This window comes from Muntiacus reevesi, chromosome 2 (assembly GCF_963930625.1).
Source record: "Muntiacus reevesi chromosome 2, mMunRee1.1, whole genome shotgun sequence".
In the NCBI taxonomy this organism is placed as follows: Eukaryota; Metazoa; Chordata; class Mammalia; order Artiodactyla; family Cervidae; genus Muntiacus; species Muntiacus reevesi.
This window is the reverse complement of record NC_089250.1, coordinates 21,933,880-21,953,556: the sequence shown is the minus strand read 5'-3', so window position 1 is coordinate 21,953,556 and position 19,677 is coordinate 21,933,880. Positions and strand designations below refer to the sequence as shown.

At 42.2% G+C, this 19,677-nt stretch overlaps 1 protein-coding gene across 1 annotated transcript in view; it reads left to right on the top strand.

The window, feature by feature from the left end:
• Window positions 1–19,677, top strand: part of NEBL (nebulette) — a 363,997-nt gene that overhangs the window by 118,491 nt on the left and 225,829 nt on the right. The window contains exon 3 of the mRNA XM_065921075.1: window positions 15,184–15,268. Coding sequence (XP_065777147.1) covers window positions 15,184–15,268 — 85 coding nt within the window. The remainder of the gene's footprint in view (window positions 1–15,183; window positions 15,269–19,677) is intronic.

Here is a 19,677-nt window from a genome sequence, read left to right as displayed (position 1 = left end):
TTTAGTTGCAGCAAGTGGGAGCTGCTCTCTAGGTGTGGCGCATGGGCTTCTCTTTGTAGTGGCTGCTCTTGTTGCTGAGCCCAGGCTCTGGGGCGCGTGGGCTTCAGTTAGCTGCAGCACGTGGCCTCATAGTTGGTGGCTCCTGGGCTCTAGGGCACAGCCTCATTAGTTGTGGCGCACGGTCATAGTTACTCCGTGGCATGTGGGATTCTCCCAGATCAGGGATTGAACAGTGTCTCCTGCATCAGCCGGCAGATTCTTTACCACTGAGCCTCCAGGGAAGCCCTGATGTTCTCTTAAGGGTGCTCTTCTCTCCGTGATTCTTTCCCCCCTCAAGGGCCACCTAGCATCCTCTCCTTAATTGTCACAGAAATCAGGAGATACAAAAGCAGAGACTAGCCAGCCCTTTCTGCTTTCTTCCTGCCATCTGCCAGTGAGACTGTGAACTCTGGAATGAATCAGAGTGAGCAAGAGCTTGGGGAGATGGAAGGGAAAATACTGGGAGAAAAAAAAAATCAGTTGGTATTTCAGGAATCCTCTCTGACCATGTCATTCTGTGCCTTTAAATCCTGCCAATCAACAGAGTATCCCACACTTTGAGGTTGAGTGGATCCTCAAATTTTTTTTTTTTTTCAGTGATTTTTAATTTATTTTTTCTTGCTTGCTTCTTTAAGTTCTGTGTTTTTCAACTGTGGATTGGACCCATTCCTGGGCCAGGATATTGATTTAGTGGGCTGAGACCAGCATTAAACAAAAAAGGCTAACGAAATAAGCTAGAACAAAGTAGAAAATGTTAGAGATCATCAGACAGGATGGATGTCGTATTGTTTGGACACTTGGATCTTAAATACACCTGTGTGTATACTGGGTTGTGGGATAAGATGCATTGCTTACTGTGAGCTCTAGTCAGGGTTTTAAAAAACACATTTTTAGCTGCCATTGAATTTGGTATATCTTAAATTTCATTGTTGGGTTTCCCTTGTGACTCAGCTGGTAAAGAGTCCGCCTGCAATACGGTAGACCTGGGTTCAATTCCTGGGTTCAATTCCTGGGTTGGGAAGATCGCCTGGAGAAGGGAAAGGCTACCCATTTCAGTATTCTGGCCTAGAGAATTCCATGGACTATACAGTCCATGGGGTTGCAAAGAGCCAGACACGACTGAGCGACTTTGACATTCATGTTCAAATTTTATTGTTATCTTGGAAAATGTCCTGTTTTAATATTTGAAAAACAGAGTGTGTTGGTTGCAAACTTGAGTTGGCTTCACTGAAAATGTCCTATTTTTGTCTCATAGCTTGAGTGAGTGAAGTGAAAGTCTCTCAGTCGTGTTTGACTCTTTGAGACCCCATGGGCTGTAGCCCGCCAGGCTCCTCTGTCCATGGGGATTCTCCAGGCAAGAATACTGGAGTGGGTTGCCATTTCCTTCTCCAGGGGATCTTCCCAACCCAGGGATCAAACCTGGGTCTCCTGCCTCAGAGGCAGATTTTTTACTGTCTGAGCCACAAAGGACATATTGATAAAACTATTTACCTTCAAAATTTCAAAGTCATACTTTTGCTCATAAAACTTCTGATATTGTAACTTTGTAGGCATACTTCCCCTGTCCCCCCAAGGATTTCTGCAGATTTTCTTTGTTTTTAGAATTCTGAAATCTCACTAGGGCATGTTAGAGTTTTCTTTTGCTAAGTGCTGCTGGGCACCTGGTTTTCCTTTAGAGCCGAAGATCATTTCAAAATTCTCCAGTTGCCCCTTTGTACTCAACTCAGTCCCTTCATCCCCGGCCAATGTGAGTAACTAATTTCAATGAGTATATATTTATTTGTTGATTTTCTAGTAGCTCTTTGGTGTTTTCGGTTTCTCTTTTTCACTTAATAATTTGTTCTTTGTTGATACAACTTGATTATGTTGTAATATTCAGTGTACTATGATATTATAGCCTCTTGAATGATTTTCAGAGTTCTCATGCATAAATCGTATTTCCTTCAGGGCTTGCTGGGTTCTTTTCTGTTCACACACAGCCTGTTCCCCTCATATTTACATCTTTGTTCTTTTCTGTCTTACTGTTGGCTTGTCTTACCCAGTTGCGGTTTGAAGGCTGTCTCTGTTTTTATGATTGAGGAGGAGGCTGAAGGGTGTTGTTGTCATTGTTCATCACTCAGTCGTGTCCGACTCTTTGCTACCCCTTGGACTGCAGCACGCCAGGCCTCCCTGTCCTTCACCATCTCCTGGAGCTTGCTCAAACTCTCGTCCATTGAGTAGGTGATGCCATCCAACCAGCTCATCTTCTGTTGTCCTCTTCTCAGTCTTTCCCAGCATCAGGGTATTTACCAATGAGTCAGCTCTTCACATCAGGTGGCCAAAGTATTGGAGCTTCAGCCTCAGCATCAGTCCCCCCAGTGAATATTCAGGATTGATTTCAGTGGGTGTAGGTGTATCTCCACTCTGGTCGAGATGGTTGCTTCCCTAGCCAGGTCTTACCTGGTTAGAGCGTGAATGCTTACTGGTTAGACAGTGGCCTTCTCCAGGTGCTGTGAGTTGCCGGTGGAGTCGACAGGCCAGCATCCTTAAGGTGACCAGATAGGACGAGCTAAGATGGAGAACCCCTCAGGTCTTGGAATAAACATACAAGACAAAAACAAACAAGCAAAGGCAAGGAGGGCTGGATTAAGTGCTCTAGAATATTTAACTCACCAACCCAGGGTCCACATGAAGGCCTGTTCTCCTTGTCTCAGACCTCAAGACAGGGTTTGTCCACAAGCTGACCACTCACTTTATTAGAGCTAGGCCCAGTGTCTACTGGGTGATTACCTCTCCTTCCAGGGTGATTACCTCTCCTGCTCTGAATGGGAAGTAAATGGAGAAGGGAAAGAAATAGCCTGAGGAGTCAGCTGGTCCTTCTAATTCCCTGTTGACCCTGGTGACAGTTCCAGAGCCCCCTTATATGTGGTCGACAGTTCTGACTCTGTTCTGTTGACCATCAACTTAGGTGTCTTTAATCTTTCTTCTCTACATTCTGTGTTTTTAAACAACTAGCATTCTCTCTCTCTGTATGTATAGACATTTATTATACTTGTGTTTAGGTACATTTAAAAAGTATTTCCATTGGACTTTGTGTGGTAAGTGCTTGGCTTGCCACTTGAGTCAAATATATGGAAGGTAATAACTATATTTCTTTAAAAATACAGCAGTTTATCCAGACCTTTCACAAACTCTCTCTTTTTTCCCTGTACCATTAACCTGTGATGGAAAAGGGTTAAAGCTGCACATCTTTCTCTTCATCCATGGCACTGAACACAGTGGCAATGTAATGACCTATTGTGTTTTTGTTTAATTATATAATCAATAGCCACAAAAAAGTATGTTTAAAGAAGAGTTGATCTGTTTTGTGGTTAGACTTCCCTTCAGGAATAGTGGTGTGAATTAGTGATGTTTGCCCTGAGCCTGGGGGGTAACATGCAGATGAAGTCTATACCAATATGCCAGTGGTGGCTCTTTTTCATTTTCTTAGTTTCCCACAATTTATTTGATTTTTTTGGCCATAATTTTTCTGTGACTGTAATGTTTTTATCAAAAAATTCACAACTGGATATAATATCACGTCTTTAGGTTTGCATAGATATTCCCAAAATATAGAATTATTTTATGTTTCCCCCACCATCTTTAGGCTTTAAATAATTATTTTTATGGATACAGAGCACTTATCATAGGAATTATATTTATTATTATTTTTATCAAAGAAAGATAATGTGATCTTGTGTTTTTAATGTTCTGTTTTTCTATGAACTTCATTTCAAATATTGATGTTTTTTATTTTATTGATTTTTAATTGGCAGGTAATTGCTTTACAGTGTGTTTCTACTGTACAACGTGACTCAGATATATGTATGTTTACATATGTCCTCTCTCTTGAGCCTTCCTGCCCTCCCCCACACTCTGTCCTGTCCCTCTAGCTCGTCACAGGGCACTGATCTGAGCTCCCTGTGTTATCCAGCAGCTTCCCACTGGCTATCTATTTTACACGTGGCTGTGTATCTATGTCAGTCCTAATCTCCCAATTCGTCCCACCCTCTCCTTCCCACACTGGTGTTTTTAATATCTTTCAGACTGTGGTAATGCCTCAGATACTTGAGTCCCAGTTCTGCATGTGTTCCTCCTGGCTCTGGTCACCACTGCCTTTTAGTGGTCCTGAGCACAAATCACAGAGCTGCCCAGCTGCACGTGCGCCCCTGTTTGTACATTCCCACCGTAGGCACAGACTCTTCTCCAGCAGCTGTATTTTTCTCAACAGCATCTAGGGGTGTGTGTGTGTGTGTGTATTAATTTCTCACCTTTTACACAGTAATTCAAAATCTAGGTGACATGTTCCAATAGCTGATAAGCATTTCATAGTGTGGTTGGTTTACCGTGTAATCCCTTTGATCCTGCCTTCTTTTGTAAACACACGATGGTGGTTACAATGGAGTCCCGCCGAGGAAATAAATCAGAGGGTGGCAGGTTTTTGACCCTTCCAGCCAGAAAGAGAATTTGGTAAATCGTTAGGTTATTGACTGCCCTTTGGAGAGCCAAGGGTTTGCTTTCTGTACCTCCTTTCAGCTGGGCTTGTATGTCATGTACTGGAGGCCTGCATTATCATAATCCATTTTTCGCTTTTATGTGATCTACCAGCGGCTCTCGTAAGCCTCCCTTCTGAAGAGCATTTCGCATTTACTTGCTCTAATTCACCATCTTTTTTTAAAATCATAAATTTGATGTTTTGCAACCAGTGGCATTATTTGTGAGTTGTTTATGGAGGTGCTGCAGGGAAGAAGATTAGTGGTAGAATTAAGAACGAGATGATGGCTATGGAGACAAATCCATGAATAGACATCACATCAGTGACATAGCAAGAGAACGAAAGAAGCATTTAAACTTGAATATGTCTTTAGCTCATGTTGAATAGCATTTGTCATACACTAACAAATTTATACTTAAGGGGTGTTATTAGGTAGGAAATGTCCAGATTGACCCCAACATGTAAAAATGATACTATCTTAAAATGCCTCTATCTATTAGATGTTAGTTTCCCTGGCAGCACTTAAACTGGAATATTAGTAAAAATATTGTAAAATTGTTTTTACTCATGTTATCATCTAAGTTTTAAAATATTTGATATGAAAATTTCTTAGCAGATTATTGACCGGAGATGTATTATGGCCACAGATGTTCGCTTATACAAAAATTCCCAGGTCAGTAATGTGTTAATTTTCCACATCTGAAAAGATAATCAAAATAGGGTTGTTTTTGCAAATTATTAATAATTATGGAATTTCCAAGAACTTTTATTCAAAGGAAAAAGACTTCCAGGTTTACGCCTTCTTTTACATAATGTGCGATTTTCCATAATAGCTCTTTAACAAACAAAATCCTTACAATAAAGTGAACGTAAGTTTTAAGATGTTCTTTTGGAGAAAGAAATAAAAATGGAGACTAGGCATGTGAGACCCTACATGTTTCACCCTTGAAGAACCAAACCCAGGAGACTTACCTGGTGGTCCCGTGGTTAAGACTCCATGCTTCTACTGCAGAGAGTACTAGTTCGATTCCTGGTCAGGGACCTAAGGTCCTGCATTATGTGCAGAGTGGCCAGAAAAAGAAAAGGAAAGAAATTCAGTGAGTGGCTTTGGATGTTCAGGCTTCTGAGATTGGGGCTCTAGGTGGGAAAGAAAATGGTGGGAGAAACTCCCTGATGTGTCTGGCAAAGCGTGCTCAGGCAGCAAAAGCACTTACACAGGAAGGCCCTTGACAATTTGGAGCTGGCTTCAGTTCAGATTTTTTAGGCAATGGAGGAGATCTTCTCTAAACAAATCTGTTAACATTTTCGTTTGGGGGGAACACAGCACAGTGTAGCTGTAAATGCACCAGCTCCTATCTTTGTCCATGTGGCTCCATCTCACCCTTCCTGAGGCCCCATCCCTTCATGCGTGGGTCTGGTTTGATCCAGTCTTCAAAGCTGTGCCTGGCTCAAGTGTCCTCAAGCTGCATTTGTCTCTGTTGCTCCTTTGCTCCTGGAAACCTTTCTGTGCAGAACACGTGGTTCCTGGGCCCCCTGCTCCATGCATTTTCTTCCTGGAGGTCATTGTGGTGTTAGCAGTAGTTTTTCTTGTTTAGTGTGTGATGGCAGATCCCAGGCTAGGTTACATTCTTTCTCTCTTTCTTTTTTTTTTTATTTTTTAATATTATTTTATTAGTTGGAGGCCAATCACTTCACAACATTTCAGTGGGTTTTGTCATACATTGACATGAATCAGCCATAGAGTTACACGTATTCCCCATCCCGATCCCCCCTCCCACCTCCCTCTCCACCTGACTCCTCAGGGTCCTCCGAGTGCACCAGGCCCCAGCACTTGACTCATGCATCCCACCTGGGCTGGTGGTCTGTTTCACCATAGATAATATACATGCTGTTCTTTCAAAACATCCCACTCTTTCTCTCTTTCTTCCTCTTTCCTCTCATCCTGCCTCTGTCCTCACCCCAGTTTCATGCTATTTCCTTTTCTCACTACATCTGGACTCCAAAGCAGGCATCCTCAGGGAAGCTGTATTCAATAGGGCAGGATCCACATATGAAGAATTGATGTTACAGCTGAGACAGTTTTTTCCTTGCTTTTTTTGATTCTGCTGTCACTCCTTATGGGACACTTTGGCCTCCTGCTTTTTCCTGCATTAGAGGCAGACTGGTGGTCCTAGGTTCACACTGGTGAGTCCTGCCAGTGGTTCATGGCTGGGCCAGCTCTGAGACCCCTTTTGATTCTTGGGAGCCCATGATGTACTTACTGGTTGTTAGAGAGGTTGAATACCAGCCCTGTGTGAAGACTTTTAATAGTGTTATTGTCACATATTTCATATTTCACATATTTGATATAGTTACTCATTTTGTGTCTGCCTGCTTGACCTAGCAATGAATGGGAGAGGGGTATAGAAATCTCTAACTGTATTGGTGAATATGCCAGTTTTCCCTGTCATCAATATTGCATCTGCACACAATCTCTCCCTCTCCCTTTCTCTCTTTCTATATAGATGTACACATACACACACACATATTTTAAAAACTTTACATTTAAGACAATGCTTTTTTGGTGAATTGAGTCTTTATCACCATGTAGTGTCTTCTGTTCTTAATAATGCCTTTATTTTTAAAGTATATTTTGTCTCATTTTGAGATTGCTATTTTAGAGTGGAGTTTAAAAATATGACTGTATATTGATTGTTTTGCCAGCAGATGTAACCCATTTACAGTTTTGTGATTATTGAATTATTTCTCCCAACTGTTAAATTTCTATGCTGCTTTTTATTCTCTTTTGCTTTTATTTCCTATATTTGTTTTTATTCTCTTCATGCTTTTTATTTTCTACGCTGCTGTTTATTCTATGCTGCTTTTTTCTTTTTGTTCTCTTTCCGGTTTTAATTTTATTGTTAGAGTTTTGGCACTTTTAAAAAATTTGATTTTTCTCTTTTATAGGATTTGAATTTATGTGCTATAAATCTTTGTGGTTACCCTTAGGGTTTTATCACATTTATTTATGCGCAGTTTAAAATTCAATAATGTCTTAACTTTTCTCCAGAAGAACAGAGGGCCTCCGAATGCTTTATTCTCATACTATCCTCTTGTCTTTTTGTCAGGTATTTTTGCTTTGTCTTGTTTCACACTGTGTTTGTGTATGTGGGTGTATGTGTTCATATGCATGTGTATGGTGCATTGCATTTAGCATTTTATTTGCTCACCATTCCGTTTTTGCATTTTAGCTTATCCTTCTGGAATTATTTTCTTTCTTGCTGAAGCATATCCTTTGTAAGTAGCTTTATAGAGAACCCTGGTGGTGGGCCTGATTATTTTTAAATGTTTTATTTTTCATTCTTTAAAGATAATTTTGAGTGATGTGGAACAGTTATTATTGCTACAAAATGGAGTTGTTCATAGTTGGAAGAAATACTTAAAATTATGTACAAACCTTCTGTCATCTCCCCACTAGCCAGTACAGTTCAGATCTTGACCTTTGGGTAAAATTACCTTCTTGGTTAAAATCAGAGCATAAAAAAATGGTCCAGAGAAAAGTCATCAGGCCCTCACCTAACTCAGAAAGGTTGAATTGAAGAGCCAATTTAATAATGTGAGGTCAGACCTTCTGCCTTTTAAATGTTGTTAAGGTTTTCCGGGTGGCTCAGTGGTAAAGAATCTGCTTACCAACGCAGGAGACAGGGGTTCAATCCCTGATCCCGGGAGAGCCCACTTGCTGTGGGGCACCTAAGCCTGTGCGCCACAACTATTGAGCCTGTGCTCTAGAGCCAGGAGCTGAAACTCACGAGCCCAAGTGCTGCCCAGCTGCTGAAGCCCGCGTGCCCTCGAGGCTGTCCTCCGCAACGAGAGAAACCACTGCAGCGAGAAGCCCGTGCGTTGCAACTAGAGAGCAGCTCCTGCTTGCCACAACTAGAGAAAAGCCTGTGCAGCAGTGAAGAGCCAGCACAGCCGAAAATAAATAATTATATAGACATTAAAAATAAATGTTCTTAGAGATGAAGTTGCATTTTCTTAAAGCAGATAATGTATTAAAAATGTGAATACCCTTCCTTTTTCAAGAGTGTTGTTAAACAGAAGAGGGGCTGAGGTCCCCAAGACCACTCCTAGGTTTGATGATTCTCTAGGGGGTCTCACAGGCTTCATGACTGTAATTTATTATAATGAAAAGATACAGAAGCAGCAAAGGGAAAAGCCGCATGGGACAGAGTCCTGAGGGACCTGAGCACAAGCTTCTAGAATCTTCTCCCAGAAAGTCAACACGGGGTGCTCTGAGTCCCCCCTCTGTGTCAAATGTTGCCAACCAGCTGAAGCTCCTTAGAGACTTCACTCCCAGAGTTTTTCACCTGGGGGCTGTTTACATAGGCGCTTGTACCTGGCATGTACCCAAACTCCAGTCTCCCAGAAGGAAAGCGGGGATTCTGCTTCACCATGTTGTCTGTGCAAACAGCTTAGGCACAGCACTCCACTCTTATCAGCTGGTGGTGGCAGGAACACCTCCCCCCCATGGAATCCAGGTTCTTAGACACCAGCCGAGGGGTCGACCTTGAAAGCTGACCTTTCCTAAATAGCATTGGGGCCTGCTGTATTTACTCTTCTGCTCAAGGGCCTTCATGAAATAATGATATAATAACAGATACTTTTGACACCTGAGCTCTGTTCTTAGATTTCCTAGTTTGAGTAGAGCTGACAGTGTTCAGGGAAACAAAAAACTGGAGAGGGTGGGTAGGCTTGAGTGTTGGTGAGGAGGAGGGACTGACCCAGGCTGTGGACAGGTTTAGGGGGAGATGGCAGGCCATTTGACTTTGCCAGGCAGATGAAAATGGTAAAAAAAGAAAAAAATCAGAGATTGGCTGGGAACAGCTAGCAGTCTTATTAGTGGTCTCCTATAATGTTAGAAATTTATATTTATTATGTAGAGTTTCCCAGCCTCGACCCTGCTGACATTTTGGAGTGGGGGAGGTGGCTATCCTGTGCATTGTAGGATGTTTAGCAGCCTCCCTGGCCTCTGCTTGCTAGATGTCTGTAAGCATGTGCCTCCTCACCACCTCCTCAGTTGTGGCACCAAAAATGTCTCCAGACATTGCCTGTTGCCCTCTGTCCTCCAGGGACAGCGATTGAGAACCATTATTACAGAATTTACGGTAATTAAATTCATGATGATCTTAGCTTTATATGTCTAAGTGGTTTACTCATAACTCATATTTATAGAAGGTTTCCATTTCATGCATTTCTAGCAAGAAGTTCATGAGAGAGCTCGGGGTGTTTTATCGTTGTTACATAGATGAGGGCACGGAAGGTGGTGAGACCCAGAGGTTAAGTTGCTTTGCAGTAAAGCAAAGAGAAAGTGATAGTAGAAGTAATAGTAACGATAATATTTTTTGTTATCAATTGAGTGCCTACTCTGAGCCAGACACTGAAATGCTCTACAGGTGTTCATTTTGCAACAAGCCTAGGAAGCACTATCATTGTGTTCATTTTACAGATGAGGAGCTTGAAGCCAGAGAGGTCAAGAAATCTGCTCAAAGGCACACAATGGGTGAAAAAGCCAGGTCCAAAGTCAGGCTGTTTGGCTCTAGCGCTCTCATGAACCCTGGGCTCTGGATAAAAAGCGAGAGGTCCTGGGTTCTTGATGGTGTTCTATCTCATCACTATCTCTGTGGAGGCTGCGCTGCTTCAGTCGTGTCCGACTCTCTGTCCGGCTGTAGTCCACCAGGCGCCTCTGTCCATGGGATTTTTCAGGCAAGGATACTGGAGTGAGTTGCCATTTCCTCCTCCAGGGGATCTTCCTGACCCAGGGATTGAACATACCTCTCCTGTGTCTCCTGAATTGCTGAGCTGTCAGGGAAGCCCCATGAAGGGTGCCTTTTGCTTATTACACTGTTTTCCTTACTCTGCCCAGCTCTGGTCTCGTGTTTGCATATAATTTTCCTATATTATCAACCGAATCTCACAGAGATGAAAAAATTCAGCAGTCTTATTTTTGTGACCTAACTTTGCTGTTTCAGTTGTAGTCTTCTGTTTTTATCTTGATTCTTTCTCTTTTTATTTATTTTTAATGTAGCATTTCATGGAAGCATGGATTTGTTGCAGCTGTCAGCCTCATCTTGACACATACACTTTGTCCAATTCCTGCATACTTCAGCTAAGAGGCTTCTATTTATGATGCTTAAACATTTTATGATATTCTTCAGATCTTTCCACCAGCTTATAACACATATGAGAAATATATGTTAGTTCTCATATTTCCATGATTATATTTTATTATCCAGGAAATTTATTAACGTACCAATTCATCCACTCCATCTTTTGTAATTTTTTTCTTTTTACTTATTCCCTTTGAACATTTATTTTTCATGCTCCCATGGCTTCTGCCCCATGTTCTGATCCCTAATATGGACAAGGAGAAAAATATCATTCTTCCTCTAAGCCTAGTGAAGAAATGATCTTTCCTGAAGCTTTCTTTTTGAGACAGTTATTTTAGGAAGCCCTTCTACAATCATTTAAATGCAGTGTTTGGGAAGAGCTAGAATTAACTATATCCATCAGTTAGTTTTAAAATGCTTTGCTTCTCTGTTTCTGTGACCCACGAGGGATTGTTCAGCCCTCATTTTTTTTTTTTTTCTGGGTCTGTTTTTCTTTTGGGAGTGGAGTGTTGGGTGACTGGGAGTTGAGACTATGACTTCAGATAGAATATCATCAGATTAGTTTAGATGGACATTGCTATATGAACACGACGTTGAGAAATCCAGGGTTTTCAGGTGTGTCCAGTTTGGCAAAATTAATTAGACTTCTCTAGATGTTATAATTATTATTTTTAATATAAACAGTATGTGCAGCCCTCTCTGTAAGTACATTTATTACGTCTGTGTCTCATGGTTCCAACTCATGAGACTACTCCACTATCTTTTGCTTGTTAGGCATTTTCCCCCAAGACCTTACTCACTTGAATTTTGCTAGCTCTGAAGATAACTTTGGTCCCTAAAGTCTTAGGTTTTAATCTTTTATACTACTCATGACTCCTAGTATTTTCAGATATGAATTCCATGTTTCTTCAGCATTTTTTATATTTTGGTTATTAAGACTAGATTGAATTTTTCTTCTGTGTCAAAAATTTGGATAGTTTCTTCTTGTAATGCATCTTTAGAGAAAGTTATATTACCCGTAATTACAAAATCATTAAATTTTAGGATTGGGAAGATATTGGAAAAAGTGCAAAGCATTGCAATCTGTTTATAGTCCTCAATATAATTGTACTGTGTATCAGTAAATGTGTTGCTTTGGCTATCAGGTGAGCAGAGTATGTCCTCTTAAAAAAAAAATAAAGAAAAGCAGTAGAAGCTTTTTAATTTGTTTTTCTTTTCAAAGGTGTAAAACCTTGTTCCAAATAGAACTTAGTTTGGGTTGCTGATTTCAAACATATTAAAGTGGTATTTTATTTACATTCAGGTATAAGTTCATATCTATCACTTTTTCCATTATAAAGTCAAAGGGTGAGAATAGATTATTTTCATGAAATGGTTACTTTAAAATTGAGAGATAAGTGTGGCAAGTGATGTTTTGTAAGTATCCAAGTAGACATTTTTGCCTAATATGGACCAGATTCCAAATTGAATCCCAAATCCCAAATTCCAAAAACCAAATTGAATTCCCCCACCACTGCCAGTTCATTTTTCCATATTAGGATGCTGTTCAATAAAAATTCTGTTTAGTTTTTAAATTATGTTTCCTTAAAAATCTGTTTAATATTTATTTTGTGTTTAATTTAAAACATAATTTTTAACTAAACATAAATGGCAGGCGAAAATTGTCCCCTCCAAATCTTCCCCTAAACTGAGTTGACCTGCAAGTTAGTATAATACAGTCTCAACTGGTTAAACTTTCTGTAACACATTTGAGAGTAGATTTTACTTACAATTTCAAAAGTCATTAAAATACGTACATACACTTTTTGAAATAAACATTATGGAAGTCCTGAAAGTCTCTGTGAAACTTTATTTTGCAGAATGTATTTTGAAAAAGGAAATGTGCTAAGTTGTTATTTTAGCTTTAATGTATGGCAGTAGATACATAGTGGCTGCATGTTAAAGTCCAGTTTATTTCAGCTTTCCAAGATGGAGTTGCACATGGTCTGAAACAACCACCCTGAAGTTGTCTGTTGAGCTTCACCTGTCTGGAGCACAGTTCCCCCCAAGTAATCTATAAAAATAAAGAATCACTATGTTGTACACTTGAAAGTAATATAATATTGTAAGTCAACTATACTTTAGTAAATTAAAAAATCCTTGTAGTAGCCCCCAGTGTGTGACTGACACCAAGTCTATGACTTCAGGATAAGGAAGTCTTGCCTTATCATAGCTTCCTCACTTGAATCAGTAACTCTAGTTTTACCAACATTTCACTAGTCTTGACTGCTCTCTACTTCTTAGTCTGGGTTAGAAGAAGGAAACCAGAAAGGCAGAGGACCATGGAAGGCTGACTTCTGTGTATGAGAAATACTCTCTTGCCAGTCAACAGGCATAAAAGCAATCTCATGGCAGTTAGGTCATCCTGACCTTTGTAAACTTTGAAAGCACGACTGTTTTTGTAGTGAAATAGTGAGGCTTAGAGGACTTTTGGGTAACCACAGGAAGAGATGGAAGGTGGACATTACCAAGAAGAGGGTCCAGGGAGAAGGAAGTGGAGGGATGGGAGCTCTTTGAGGGGTGGCTCTGAGCGCCACAGCTTTTGTGGTGATGGAGTCACAGGAGCCAGAGATGTACCCTCCATGCCAGCCGGGCATAGGGAGTAGAGGCCCTGACTCGTGTCTTAACCACACATGGGAGGAGACGCCCTCACTTCACCACTAGGAGGGCCTGGGTGCTTGCATACATGTCATCTTATATGATGTATTGCAGTGAAGCTGTTCTGTAGCCTGCCATGTGCTATGGTCATATGGCTTGACCCTCTCTCTCTTACCATCCTCCCTCCCTCCTTTCCTCTCTCCTTCCTTCCCTCCTGTCTCTTCTTCTTTCTACGAATATTTGTTGAAATCATACTCATGCTGAGACAGACCCCGACAGATGTGGCGTGTGCTCTGACAAGGGAAGGACAGCCTGTCTTGCTGCTGCAGGACTTTCCTTGTACTGTGAGACAGAGATATGTCAATAGGAGCATACAAATGAATATGAAAAAAATTATAATGGGATGAAAAGTACATTCCAGGACACATTTGTGAGACCAGGAAGGCTTCTTGGAGGAAGTGCAATCTAAGGCGAGAACTAAGAGATAAAGAGGAGTTAGTCAAGAAGTGGGGGTGTTCCTGGCCAGGGAGAAGCATATGGGGGTAGAGGTAGGAAAGGGAAGGGTAAGCTCCATGGCCAGAGCGTGGCGTGTGAGTGAGAAGTTTGCAGAAGGCTGACTATGGAGGCCTTGGGGGATGGGAGGCTGGACTATTTTCTCTGATTAGTGGGAAGCACTGGGAAGGTTTTATTCACAGGAGTCAGATGATCAGGTTGACCTTTTGGAAAGTTTGCTTTGGGGAGTTGAATTAGAAGGGCAAGATTGGTAAGCATGGTAGTTACCTAAAAGATAAATGTGGCCTTTAATGAAAAATTCAGTGAAGACAGATGTAAATAGAATCAAGACATTCTTAGGAGATGGAATCAATAGAGTTGGCAATGGATTAATTAGATGTGTGAAGAGTCAAGGTTACTCCCAGGTTTCTGGTGTGGTCAACTGGACACTAACGGGTGAAAGAGAGAATGCAGGGGAAAGAATTCATTTTGGGACTGTAGTGGGGTGATGGACTGTTGGATATCAGACTGAGTTTGTGGTAAGCATGGGGTGTACACAAGTGGAAATGCCAGTGGATCTGAAACATAGGAGAGAAAGCTGGGCTAGAGATGTAGATTTGGGAGTGATTGGCATGATACGGGGGTACCCAGGGCTGTGAGAACAAATGAGATCACCCTGGAGATCACTAAGAGAAGAAAAGCCTGTTAGAACCGTGAAGGAGGATGAGCAGAGAGGAGTCCCAGGAGACAGAGGAGGAACAGCTAGAAGGGGAGAAGCCAGGCAAGGAGTGTGGGGGGGACAGAGACACCAATGGAAGAGGACAGTTCAAGACAGAGGAGAGGCTAAGCAAGAGGAAGACCAAGAGATGTCTGTGGGAGCCTCTGTGCCACTGGAAGTCGTTGTAACCTTAACTAGAGGAGTGTCTGAAGACAGGAGCTGCGATGCATAGCGCTGACGAGAGAGTTGGAAGAGATGAGCAGAGACAGTGAGTTTAGGCCTCTTTGTCAGGAAGTTTGGCAGAAGGGAGAGAATGGACTCTGGAACCTCATGCTAGAGTAGTGTAGGTGGAGGGAAGATGGAGGCAGGAAAGCCTTGTGCGTGCTTGGGTGCTGATGGGAAGAAGCTCATAGAGAAGCCTAGGGTGAAATTCTGGGAGACAGTGGGGATAAGTGGGTCACAGAGAGTCCAGAGAACAGAGGAGGGCTTGGGATCAGAATAGTGATAGACAAGACCTTACCTAAGAGGAGAGACACCTCTGCCATTGTGACAAAAGGGCAGAATAAAATGACTGGGGTTAAAACATTGTTTGCTGTCATAATATTTTAATTATGTTCTTTAAAAAAATGTCTCCACAGACACTACCCAAAGCAGTCCTTCACCACGGTGGCAGATACACCTGAAAACCTTCGTCTGAAGCAGCAAAGTGAATTGCAGAGTCAGGTAATTTCTGGAAGGCCTGTTTTTGCTACATTGATTCTTAATATTATTCACAAGACCACTGTTCAGTTGTTGGACTCTTCACACCGGGTCACCAGCCAGTGTGCAGACTGAAAGCGAGCCCGGGCGGGCATTCCAGGAGCAAATGCCCAACGTCTGTTTTATTCCTGGTCTTGGATCACCCTGATATTCTTGGTTCTGTTATCCACATGGGACTTGGGCAAGTAAATGAGTTCTGGTCAGAGGAAGTGTTTTCCAACAATATTGATTTATTTGGTCCTAAATATTTAAAAACATTTTATAAATAGCTTTTCCACACTGCATATGTAGGGGAAAAAGAGGTGTTAACTTGACCCAGTTGCAGAGAGTGTGGGGCTAACACCCTGTCTGTGTGTCTCACACCAGCCACTAGCTGTGTTTTCATCCTGTCACTTTATTCATATTTCTTTCATATGTCACACTGACAGCATGAACAAAGATTAGAACACCACGATTGGCTCCCAGTCAACCATTTTGGATGGAAACGTGCCTTCAATATGGAGAAACACATCGGTTAAGACTGGGATTCAAATGACAATGTTTTCTTCAGGGACACACAATCTCTTCTTGAGAAACCTAGGGCACTTTCACTCAGAGACATTTTCTTGCTTGCCATGGTGTAGGATGATGCTCAGTGGCTAACGTGAGAGCCCACTGGTCAGCATCGAGGTAAAATAACAAGGAGGAGCAGGGAGGGAAGGCTGAGTCGAGGTCCCCCTTCCACTGTTGATTGGTTGTGACCTTGCGCCAGCCACTCTGAGTCTTTGTGCTTGTGGAAAGTGAGACAGTCTATCTGATCTTGCCTACCTGTCTTGAGGGTAGCTGCAGGTGTCAAATAAGCAGTTAGGCGTGAAAGTATTTTGAAAAGCTAACAAAAGATGATATGACTGTGGAGGCTGATGAGGATTACCACGACCCCTGAGAATCCTCGATGTGAAAAGGGAGAAGAGCAGAATTTGTGAAGGAGGCAAGGGGTCTAGCTAACACTCTTTGAAAATGTCAGTTGTAGCTGTTTGTAACGAGAGTAGTCAGCTCTCAGTTGCAGTGAACCTAATCTACGTTCATGCGGGTTTATCTGATCACAGGGGAGATCGTAGTTCCCTCCACCCTCTTTTTGGGGGGACTTGGGGCCACTTCTCAGTCCAGTTAATTAGCAGGAAAAAACTCAGAGTACAGTTTACTGTTGGTTAACAATGCCATGAAGACTTGGTTGGCAGTTAGTTTTTGGTTTATGTAAAATGCTAATTTTCTGTGTGCTGAGCCATTAGTTCAAAAAATTGAGTGCCGGCCAAAGAGAGGCACTGTTGCAAAGCCGGCAAGAACACCCCTTGCTCATTCACACCACAGAGGGTGCCAGGACTTGGCTCCCGTCTGTGCAGATCCAATATGCCTTTCTTCTCCTCAAGTTAGGATTAATTAGATGATTCTGGAGAAGTACTACGAGCACACTGGAAAACAGAACTAAATCAAGAAATCAAATATTTGTTTCCTGCCTATTACATGTCCTTGTTATGTGCAAAAGAATTTATAATTAGTTAATCCTCCCTTCCCAGAGCTCATGGGATGTCTGAGGAAATAGGACTAACATGCTCCCCCCTCCACTCAAGCAAGCATGTTTCATTTACAGTGAGGATTCAGAAGGGGAGGGATGGGTATGGCTTGGTCTGGTCATGCTTCCTGCTTGTGGGGGTGGTGGTCTGAATAGAGCTTGAAGGTTGACAGAGAATCTGATATGAACCTTGTCTCCTTCCTTGAGACAGCACCTCTCTCCCTTTGGGTTCAGTTAGTGGCTACAGGTGCCATTGACTCGGTAGAGGCACAAGCATTTATTGTTTTCCTACCACATGCCTAACTCTGGAAAAGCAAAAGAAAAAAGGAGCTCACTGTTTCGCAAAAGGTTGATTTTATTCTCCGTCAGGCAGGTAGCAGGCTGCAAACAGGGCAGAGCATGAATGTAGTTCGTGGCCGGTGGGTCAGTTGATAGAGGGAGGCACAGAGGGCTGTGTGGTCTCCAAGTACTGGTCAGGTGAAGGCATCAGATTTTCTGTATGGTTTTGCTCAAAAATTATCTTCTCCAGAAAGAAAATGTAGGACTTCATCAGAAAGACAGCATGGAGAAGTTCAACTCAATTCAAGAATCATGTGTTGACAACTTCTTATGTGCAAGGAATTGTGCTAGGTGTGGGGGAAGGAAAGGAAGGAAAATCACCATCATCACCATTATCATCGTCATCATCACCATCATCAGTCTTGCTGCATTCAGGGCACATCATTTTAGGAATTTATTATTATCTCTCTTTAGAGGAAGCATTCTGGAGAAGGCAGTGGCAACTCACTCTAGTACTCTTGCCTGGAAAATCCCATGGACAGAGGAGCCTGGTAGGCTGCGGTCCATGGGGTCGCGAAGAGTCAGACACGACTGAGCGACTTCACTTTCACTTTCATGCATTGGAGAAGGAAACGGCAACCCATTCCAGTGTTCTTGCCTGGAGAATCCCAGGGATGGGGGACCCTGGTGGGCTGCCGTCTATGGGGTCGCATAGAGTCGGACACGACTGAAGCGACTTAGTAGTAGCAATAGCAGAGGAAGCATTCAACCTTTAAAGAATTTAGAGAATTTGCCCTTTCAAACAGCAAGGAGTTGAACTTGACATAGAACCTAGATCCGTGAGCCCCAAGTGTCCACAGTCTCAACCAGTACTCTGGTCATATAACTTGGAGAGTGCCTAGAAAAGGAGATGCGTAAGCAAATACTTGAGGTGTCAGCTGATAGTGCAGTGTATGTAAAGGTGGAATTTTGCATAAAGTGCAAGAGTCACACATAGGAAGAAGTCCTTTCCCTCGCATCTCTCTCCCCTTCCTCCCTTCCCCCTTCTTCTCTTTTCCCTCCTCCTCCTCCTTTGTGAGAGATGCAAGCACTTCTAGAGTATTTCAACCTTTTGCAAAGACATGGAAGGATACCTGCCCTAATGGTAGTATTCATGACTGGCAATTCATTTAAAGTTAGCATATTAAATGACTTGATTCTGTGGTAGAGCATTTCCTTTGAGTTTATATATATCAAGAATTCTGAATGGCTCAACAGTTTTGGTGGAAAATTGGTTATTAATATTTTATTTACTTGTTTTGATAACCTATGATGCTAAATGAGTCACATTACTCATCTGTTCAGCTTATTCTGAGTTTTGAAATTCTGAAATCCTTTGTAATTGTTTGGTTAAAATTAATCCTTTTCTTTTAGTTCATTAGCTTACCAAATGAGCCAAAATGAAGGAAAACCAAAAACAGTTGCAGTCCAACTTAGGAAGTTATTTATGGTTACATGTTGTTATCTGTTCCTTTTTTTCTCCTCTGTCGTCCTCTTTTTGAGAGGGTTATGAATTTTGCCAGCCCGCCCCCCCCCCCCCCCTTTTTTTTCTCCTGAGTGTTAGATCCTCTCAAGCTTTTTTTGGATCTGTATTAGGTGCCAATTGTCATAATAAAATGATATGAAATACCAGAGAATAAACAAGGAAACCATGAATTAGCTTTTTGGAACTGGTGACAGGCAGTGGCTTGCAGGCGTTATCTAGCTTGCAAATAACTGGTGCCTTTCCACATGGCCAGCCACTGACCCCAGTGGACGTGGATGGCCCTGGAACTTTGCAGTAGGCGTGGGGGAGGGGAAGCATTCCATTGTCACTAGCTCCTTTTCTGTCACATCTCACAGGATGAACTGCTTCCAAGAAATAACAGAACTGGAGGTTAGACACCCCCACTGGCCCGCAGGAACCCATTCAGTAAGGTGCAAAAGTGTTTCGTTGCATGCCTTGGGACAGCAGAATGTCATTGTTTTTGTGGGGAAGTGAGCCTTGGGTTCCAAAGACTTGCCTGGTAAAGTAAACTTTCGGAACACAAACTTTTTGTAAGTTGGGCAGTCCCTAAACTTTTTAAAATCTTCAGGTGAAAAGGCCCCTTAGGAGAGAATTTTTTAACTTTTAATCTTCACATGATGTTGTAGCAAGTGTTTTTCTTCAGGCTGTGTAGAATACTCTCAGTGGAAGAAAATGGACAGATGTTTTGAACATTTTTCATCAGGAGTCTGAAGACTTCTTAAAGCTGGGGAAATGGTTCTTCAAATGGAATTTTGAGGGGAAGTCTTCCTAGGAAGAGAGCAAAACAGGACAGTTGTGGCTGAAGCAAGGGAAGGGGGGGTGGGGGTGCAAACTTCCCTCCCTGTGTTCCCTCTGCTTCTCCCAATCCTCTGCTTCCAGGGCCTTGGGCTGAGTGTCTTAGGAAACCCTGGGCCTCTGTAGGGCTGAGTTCTGAAAATCAGTGCTAAAACAAAGACACTTTCCCACTTGGTTGTTTATGTGATTGACTTAGTTGTTTGC